At 72.1% G+C, this 8587-nt stretch overlaps 2 protein-coding genes across 2 annotated transcripts; both read right to left on the reverse strand.

The window, feature by feature from the left end:
- Positions 1-3194: 3194 nt before the first annotated feature.
- Positions 3195-5060, reverse strand: LOC112949530 (WAP four-disulfide core domain protein 3-like). The gene is given in 5 exon segments (XM_026041968.1): positions 3195-3200; positions 3635-3806; positions 3884-4265; positions 4343-4483; positions 4778-5060. Coding segments are annotated over 5 exon segments (984 nt in total).
- A 1121-nt stretch (positions 5061-6181) lies between these two features.
- Positions 6182-8196, reverse strand: LOC112949471 (WAP four-disulfide core domain protein 2-like). The gene is made up of 4 exons (XM_026041889.1): positions 8109-8196; positions 7344-7478; positions 6639-6791; positions 6182-6219 (listed from the first exon to the last, which is right to left on the reverse strand). Exons 1-3 carry the CDS (start codon positions 8194-8196, stop codon positions 6640-6642), a joined length of 375 nt encoding a protein of 124 aa, XP_025897674.1. The 3' UTR covers positions 6182-6219; position 6639.
- Positions 8197-8587: the final 391 nt, after the last annotated feature.

Consider the following 8587-nt stretch of genomic DNA (forward strand, 5'->3'; position numbering starts at 1 on the left):
TCCCCAGCCCGACCTGGGGGTGCCACGTGCCCAGCAGCCCTGAGCTCATGTGCAGGCTGTGCCCATGTCTGTGCAGTGCCCATGTGCCCACAGCCCAGCACATGTGTCTGTGCAGTGCCCATGTCTGCACAGTGCCCGTGCCTGTGCAGTGCCCCTGTCCCCACAGCCCTGCTCACATCCCAGCCTGCAGCCTGGCGCTGCTGGTGGCACGGAGCCGTGTTGCTGCCCGCTCACCGGCCGTGGCCGCGCGCTGGCACTGGGTGACACAGCTGCCGTCACAGCAGGTCTGTGTGCTGGGGCAGTCGCCGTCATCGCTGCACTCCCCGTGTTCTCCTGCGGAGCAGAGCCGCTGCAAGGCTTGTGGATCCCTGCTGTGCCGCACCGTGCCGTGCTGCACCGCGCTGCTCTGTGCTGCTCTGTGCAATGCCAAGCTGCACCATGCCACACCGCACTGCTCTGTGCAATGCCATGCTGCACCATGCTGCACCGTGCTGCTCTGTGCAATGCCATGCTGCACTGTGCTGCTCTGTGCTGCTCTGTGCAATGCTGTGCTGCACCATGCTGCACCGTGCTGCTCTGTGCAATGCCATGCTGCTCTGTGCTGCTCTGTGCTGCTCTGTGCCGCACTGTGCTGCACCGCGTCGCACCGCGGCAGCCCGGCTGCACCCGCCACCTCCCTGCTCCGGCAGCGCCTGCTTCGTGTGGGTGCCGCGGGCCCGGCAGCCCCGCGAGGACGGGGCCGGGCACGGGCAGCCCCTCACCGTGGCTGCCGCAGGCTTGCAGGCAGGTGTCGTGGCTCTCGAAGCCGTTGGTGCCGTGGGCGCAAGCGCCGCGGGGCAGGGCCTGGCATTGCCGCGCCGTGCCGTTGTAGAAGAAGCGCCGTGGGGCACGGGCGCAGGGCCCCGGCAGCGTGGGCAGCATGCAGGCGCTGCGGGCGCCCGCCGCGGCCAGGGGCTGCAGGCAGGCCGGGCCGCAGGGCAGCGCGCAGCACTTCTTGCGGCCCAGGCAGTCGCCGTCCTCCAGGCACTGGAAGGAGCAGGGGTAGAAGAGCCCCTCGGGGGCGGCCGCCGGGCAGGCGCCCGGCTTCTCTGCGTGCCCGCAGCCGGGCAGGGCGGCGCGTGAGCGGCAGCCCCGGCTCCGCTGCAGCGCGCGGGCTCTGTGCGGCCGCACGGGAACCACGCAGCCGGGACCGCTCCTGCACCGGGGCCGCCGGCCGAGCGCGACGGAGCTGCCGTGCGGTGGGCGCCGGGGACTGCCGCGATGGGGACAGTGTGGTGATAGGGATGGTGCCATGGTGGGGACCGTGCAGTGACGGGGACTGTGTGGCAATGGGGACAGTGCCATAGTGGGGACTGTGTGGCAATGGGGACAGTGCCATGAGGGGGTCTGTGCTGTGATGGGGACAGTGCCACAATGAGGACTGTGCCACGATGGGGACAGTGCTGATTAGGGAACTGCATTGTGATGGGAATCATAGCACGTTGTGGATCATTCCACATGGGAAATGCGCTGAGATGGGGACGGTGCCTCAATAGGACCAGGCTGTGGTGGGGAGCAGGCCACAGTGGGGTTGTGCTGTGACGGGCACCGGGGACCGCGCTGCGATGGGGGCCGCACCGCAATGGGGCCGCACCGCAATGGGGCCGCGCCGCAGCGGGGTCCGTGCCACAGCGGGTCTGTGCCACAGCGGGGTCTGTGCCACAATGGGGCTGCGCCGCAATGGGGCCGCGCCACAGCGGGGTCTGTGCCACAATGGGGCCGCGCCGCAGCGGGGTCTGTGCCGGAGTGGGGTCCGCGCCGCGGCCGCCTGGGCATGGCGGTACCTCTGGCCGGCGGCGTGCAGCGCAGCCGGCAGTCCCGCTGGCAGCACTTGTGCTGGCCGGGGCAGCTGGAGTCGTTGGCGCAGAGCGGGGGCTCTGGGCGCAGGCAGCGGGTGAAGTCCCGCGGGCAGGAGCCCGGCTTCCAGGGCTGCCCTGCGCGCGGGCACCGGGCGCTGAGGGGCCTCCTCCTCACGCACCCCTTCTGATCCGTGCACCCCTCTCCATTGCCTGCACCCCTCCCCAATGCACACACCCCTCCCCACTGCCTGTATCCATCCCCATTACAAACACCCCTCCCYGTTGCCCGCACCCTTCCCCAGCGCTTCCCCCTCCTGTCTGTGCGCCCACCCTGCCCCTGGCGCAGCCCCTGGCAGCCCCCAGGCTCTGCCCCTCGCTGCAGCACAGCCAGCACGCGCTGCACGTGGGGCCGGTGCCACGCGCCAGCGCCGGGACGGACAGCGAGATGCTCCGGGACCGGGTGAGGGCCGGGGTCAGGCTGACCCGGCCGCAGCGGTTGCCACAGTGCCGGGGGCCGGAGCCCCGGCGGAGCTGCAAGTGGCTGCAGGGGTTTCRGCGTCGCTGCGGAGCGCAGCGCAACGCGGCAGCACTGATGGGGCAGCCCCGCCGCAGCCGGCACAGGGTGCCCGGGCCCGGCCGGCACCGGTACCGTGTTTAGGTGCAAACAGAGGAGCTGCCGGGAAGCTCCCACTGCCAACAGCAGCTGCGGCGTGAAACAAAGACCCGAAACCTCCCGCCCGGAATGGGCACAGCCCGGCCCGCAGCTGCGCGCCCACGCACCAGGGACAYGCTGACACACGGACACACAGCGGCAACACACAGCCGCATGGACATGCACACGGACAAGCAGACACGCAGCACATGGACATGCACACACGCRGACACACGGACACGCAGGCTCAGGAACATGTACACGAGGACACGCAGACGCGGGGACACACAGACGTGGAGACACGCAGGCATGGGGACACACAGACATGGGGACACGCACATGTGGGGACACGCAGACGTGGGGACACACAGATGTGGGGACACACAGACATGGGCACACGCAGACATGGGGACACGCAGACATGGGGACACGCAGCCGCAGGGCGCCGGGCGGTGCCAGGGGGTCTGCCGCAAGGCGCTGCCTGTCCCCGGTGTTACTCACTGTCCTGCTCCGCGGTGAGGCTGAGCTGGGCGCTGAGGACGAGCAGCCCCAGCAGGAAGAGCCCCCCCGGCCCCGCCATGGCGCTGCACCCCGCTCCGCGCCGGCGCTGCCTTTAAAGCCCTGGCCAGGGCTGCTGGGGCCGGTCCCCGGCTACGGGGCCAGGGCAGTTCCCAGAACCGCGGGCACCCGGCCACTCATCCTGCTTATCGCTGCCGTCGCAAGTTGGGTCAGGGTGACCAGCGGGACCGGGGCGCGGAGGCGGGACAGGGACCGGGGATGGGGACAGGCTCTCCCCGGCTGCAAGTTCCAGCTGCCGCAGCGGGACGCAGTTCCCAAAGAATTTTCACYGCTTGGGAAGGGACAGCCCTCCTGGTGCCAGGAATCCCAGGGAACCGGTTCCTGGTTTTCCCGCCCCCGACTCCAGCCCCATGCACACAGACACGGRGCCAGGCCAGGCGGGAGCCGCTTTATTGGGGTGCAGCAGCCCCGGGCAGGGCACAGGGAGGAGCGAGGAGCCCATGGGTGCTGCTGGTGCCCGGGATGTGGGTGTGGAGCAGCAGGGAGGCGGCAGTGGGAGCAGAGCTCGGGCTTAGGCTGAGCCTGGGGAGGAGGCGGCGCGGGCGGCGGGGCCGGGCGCGGGGGCCGCCCCGCGCAGCGCGGGGGCGCAGGCCCGGCCGCAGGGCAGCAGGCAGCACTTGTGCATCGGGGGGCACTCCCGGTCCTGCAGGCAGAACGTGCGGCACCCGGCGGCGCCGGCGCCCACGGGGCAGCGCCCGGGCCGCGCTGGGCACATGCAGAGAGAGGGACGGCGGGTTGGGGCCGGGCACACGGCACCCCGAGCGGGCCGGGGTGCCCGGCGGGGCCGGGATGGGGGATAGGGATGAGGCTGGGGCCGCGCGCTGCGTTACCCTCCACAGGCAKCTTGCAGGTGCGGCCGCAGCCGGTGCTGCAGCACTTGGCGGGCCCGGCGCAGTCGCCGTCGGTGCGGCACAGCTCCGCGCAGGGTCCCAGCGAGCCGCGCAGCACCGCGGGGCAAGTGCCCACCTTGGCTGCAACGCGGCCACGTCAGGGCCGGCGGCCGGTGCCCGGGGCCGCCAGCGCCCGTTCCCCGCACCAGCACCACGCGGTACCTGCCTGGGGGGCGGCGCACGCCAGCCCGCAGCCCGTGAAGCAGCACTTGAGCGCACCAGGGCAGCCGCGGTCGTCGGCGCAGCGGTTGGGGCAGGCGGCGCCGCTCCGCAGGGCTCGCAGCCGCGGGCACAGCCCAGGCTTGGCTGCGGCACAAGGAGCTCGGGGCACGGCGGGTGCCACGGGACACCCCGCGCGAGCCGCTCGCTGCCGYGGCACCTACCTGGCTGGGCGGCCACGCAGCGGGCGCAGCAGCCGAGGCTGCAGCACTTGTGCCCAGGGCTGCAGGCACTGTCGTTGTGGCAGCCTGACCCGCAGGACTCGGCGCCGGTGCCACCCAGCATGGGGCAGTAGCCCGGGCTCACTGCAAGGGGGATGTGCGCTGCACCATGACTGCACCACGGCCCCGCAGGACTGCGCTCGCCGCGGCACCAACAGCTGCTACCGCGGGGCTGCAGACCTGGCCCCGTGCATGGCGCACGGTGCATGGTGCATGGAGCTCAGCATGCAGTGCATGGTGATGGTGCACAGCGCGGCGCACGGTGCATGGGGCATGGTGCATGGAGCACAGCACGGCGCATGGTGCACGGTGCATGGTCATGGTGYCTGGCACAGAGCACACAGCACCGGGCGCAGGGCATGCGCTGCGCTCGGGTACCTGCGGCGGGGAGGAGGCAGCTCCTGCTCTGGCTGGAGTCGCAGCACTTCTCGGCACCAGGGCAGCTCTGGTCGGAGAGGCAGTAGATGCGGGAGGGCCGCGGGAGCCCCCTGCTCCCCGCCGGGCACTCCCCTGCTTTGCCGGGCGCGGGGGGCCAGCGCCCGCGCAGGGGCCAGCGCAGCGGCGGCGGTGGCAGCGGGGTGGCCGTGGGGGCCGCGTCCCAGCCCCTGGAGCCCAGCGGCAGGGCCAGGAGCAGCAGGAGCAGCGCGTGCTCGGCGGGCATGGTGCTGCTGCAGGTGCGGGGGCGCCGTGCCGCGCGATGTGACGCTGTGCCGCGCCGYGCCGTGCTGTGCCACGCAATGCCGTGMTGTGCCGTGCTGTGCTGTGCCGCACTGTGCCRYGCCASCGGCATATAAACCCTGCTGGGGCGGGGGGGACGCTGCGCCGGCCTGTTCCCATGGGACGTGGCCATGCCCGGCACCGTGGGAGCGCCAGCACGAACAATCCCGCRGGAGGCTCCGCGCTGGGCACCGGGCCGCCCCGATGCCTCCTCCGCAGCGCTGCCCTTTCCAGGTGACTGGTGGCCCGYGGGGCCGGCAGCTCCGGGCACAGCCCGGCCCGGCTCTCTGTGCCGCGTGGATGCAGCACGGGCAGGGAGCTGCAGGGAGCTGCAAGGGGCTGCAAGGGACTGCAGGAAGCTGCAGGGAGCTGCAGGGGGCTGTAGGGAGCTGCAAGGAGCCGCAAGGGGCTGTAGGGAGCTGCAAGGAGCCGCAAGGAGCTCCAGCGGCCCCATCCCCATCCACTGGTGGGGGAGCAGCAGCAGCTGGCTCCTCTGGCCACACAGAGCAGGAAGATGCGCTGGGACCCACGGAGTCCGGGGCAATGGGAGCCCTGCTCTGTCCCCAGCAGGTTCAGGCACCATCCCAGCGGGATGCATCTCCAGGGGAGCACGAGAGCAGGAGTGGGGATGAGGCCAGAGAGAGCGGTTGATGCATGGAGGATTTGGGGCAGGCTGGGCCCTGCGGGATGCCCAGGGCATGGATGGGATGTTCCAGGAGCCCCGGAGTGGCACTGGGTCCTGGGCAGCGCGGCTGGGCTCTGCAGGGATCCCACTGTGGTGCTGGGGACACCCTGGGGCTGCCCACGACGTGGGGCCGTTGCAGCCGCAGCCCTGTCCCCGGCTGCGCCCGGGCGCTGCGAGCAGCTCTGCTGCCGGCCCCAGCGCTGCCGCGAGTGGCCGGGACGCGGGGCCGGGCTCTGCGCCGGGCTCTGCGCCTTCCTCCGCCCGGGCCTCGCAGCCGCCCGGCGAGGGGCACGGGGAGGGCAGGGCCGGCGYGGCGAGGGACACGCGGTCACCAGCGCTGCAGGAGAGGCGGCTTTATTGGTGCGGCGGCTCCGTGGGCTCCGGAGGGCGGCGGCGGCTCCCTTGGCACCGGCGGTGCCTGCGGAGGGAGGAGAGCGCGGCAGGGCCGTGAGCGGGACGGGCACGGGGACAGGGACAGGGACGGGGACAGGGAGAGGGTGGGGACAGGGATGGGGATAGGGACAGAGATGGGGACAGGGAGRGGACAGGGACGGGGATGAAGATGGGGACAGGGATGGGGATAGGGACGGGGACGAGGATGAGGATGGGGACAGGGATGGGGGTGGAGATGGGAACACAGAGGGGAAGGGATGGGAATGGAGATGAGGGTGAGGACAGGACTGGGGACAGGGATGGGGACGGGGACGGGGATGGGGACAGGGATGGGGACAGGGATGGGAACGGCAATGGGGATGAGGACGGGGATGGGGATGGGGACGGGGATGGGAACAGTGATGGGGATGAGGACGCTGATGGGGTGGCTGGCGCCCCACTGACCTCAGTGCAGCGGAGTGACGCAGGAGACGTGGCCGCAGCCATTGCGGCAGCACTTGAGCGCCCCGGAGCAGTTGGAGTCCATGGTGCACTGGTCCTGGCACAAGCCCAGCATGGGGATGCCCGGCTTCATGGGCGGGCAGGTGCCCGGCTTGTCTGCAGGGCGGAGGAGGCGGCGTGAGCCCCACAGCCACCCCAGCCCCAGCTCCATCCCTGCTGCCCGGCCGCACCGAGGCCGCCGCTCCCACATCCCGACTCGTCCCAGCACCGCGCGGGCGCCCGCCGCTCCCAGCTCATCCCGCCCGGGCACCGGCTGTTCTCCCAGCCRGGATGCAGTGCGGGATGCAGCGTGGGATGCAGCGCGGGAGGGCAGCGTGGGAGGCAGGATGCTCTCATGTGCGGTGCGGGATGCAACACAGGAGGCAGTGTGGGATGCAGCATGGGATGCAGCGCGGGGACAGTGTGGGAAACAGGATGCTCTCGCATGCAGCGCGGGATGCAGCGCAGGATGCAGGGCAGGGTGCAGGATGCTTGAGCATGCAGTGTGGGATGCAGCGCAGGATGCAGGATGCTCTCGCATGCAGTGTGGGATGCAGCGTGGGATGCAGGGCAGGATGCAGCACAGGATGCAGGATGCTCGCGCATGCAGCGGGCGCACGGCGGGTGCGCCGGGTCCTGCGGGCCGGGCCGAGCGCGTCCCCCCGTTACCGTTGGGGTTCTGGCAGGCCCTGCCGCAGGCGGCCGGGCAGCACTTGCGGCTGCTCTCGCAGTCGCTGTCGGACTGGCAGCTCAGGGTGCAGTTGGCCTCCGCCGCGGCTGCGTCCGGGCACACACCGGCCTTTGCTGAAAGGCAAAGGGGAGCGCTGGGCGACGGGGGCACCTCCCTGTGCTGGGCTGGACACGGGGCACTGCGGAGCCCCGGGATGGACATGGGGACCCTGCAGAGCCCCTGGGTTGGACATGGGGACCCTGCAGAGCTGCAGAGCTCCCAGGCCCGACAGACGATGGAGGCGGCGCTTCCTGCAGCCCCAGGGCTGGGTGCAGACGTGCTGGGCAGTCCCCGGGTGCCGTCAGGGGCTCCCAGGGCCCCGCTGCAGCCCTGGCCAGGCTGAACGACCCTGCTGAACCGGGGTGATCCCTGCGGCTGCGGATGCTGCAGGGCTCTGTGCTGGCGCGCAGGGATGCTGAGGGCTCTAGAGCTGCACGTGGAGATGCTGCCCGGTCCTGGTCCCAGTCCCAGCCCATGGCCCGGGGCGCTGGCTTGCACATGAGGGCTCCCGGGCTGCAGCCCTGGGCAGGCTGTGCTGTGCGGGCGCGTGGGCGACGCTTCCCGCAGCGCCTGGCTCGAGCGCAGGGATGCTGCGGAGCCCCAGGGCGCTGGAGCCGGGCGGGGGGCCTGGGGCGCCGATGCCCCCGGGGTGTCGGCCTCGCCGCGGCCCCTCGCGCAGCCGGGAGGCCCCGGTTCGTACTCACTGGTGTCATTCTGGGCAGATGCTGGCGGCAGGCGGGCGCGGAGCGCCAGGAGCGCCAGGAGCAGCAGCGGGGCGCGGGCCGCGAGCATGGTGCCGTGAGGGCCGGACGCCCCGGGCCGCCTTTAAGCTGGTCGCCAGGAGGGGCCGGGGCGGGCGGAGGGCTCTGCCTTCCGGGTGCTCGGAGGAACTGCCGGCCTGGCCCCCCCGCCGTTGCACAACCCGAGTGTCAGGTATCTGCCGGCTCCTGGCTGCCAACCAGGGAGGGGGAGCCTCGGCGCGGCCCGGCTCCGCGGAACCTGCCCGGCAGGAACGGCAGCCAAGGCTGCTGCGGCGCGGGGCTGCTGCGCCGGCCCACGGCACCGCGGCCACGCGGCCCCCACGGCCCCACGGCCACATGGCCCCCACGGACACGCAGCCCTGCAGCCCCACGGCCACACAGCCCCGATGGCCACATAGCCCCCATCGCCATGCAGCCCCACA

The sequence above is a fragment of the Nothoprocta perdicaria genome, unplaced genomic scaffold (assembly GCF_003342845.1).
Source record: "Nothoprocta perdicaria isolate Ctin4 unplaced genomic scaffold, notPer1 scaffold_3, whole genome shotgun sequence".
Lineage (NCBI taxonomy): Eukaryota > Metazoa > Chordata > Aves > Tinamiformes > Tinamidae > Nothoprocta > Nothoprocta perdicaria.

Excerpts from the sequence above, each read along its gene's own strand:
- LOC112949471 (XM_026041889.1), bottom strand. The coding sequence starts at position 8,196 with ATGCTCGCGGCCCGCGCCCCGCTGCTGCTCCTGGCGCTCCTGGCGCTC. Across the intron at positions 7,479-8,108 it reads ATCTGCCCAGAATGACACCA|CAAAGGCCGGTGTGTGCCCG; the intron begins GTGAGTACGAAC and ends TTTGCCTTTCAG. Across the intron at positions 6,792-7,343 it reads GGCCTGCCAGAACCCCAACG|ACAAGCCGGGCACCTGCCCG; the intron begins GTAACGGGGGGA and ends TCCGCCCTGCAG.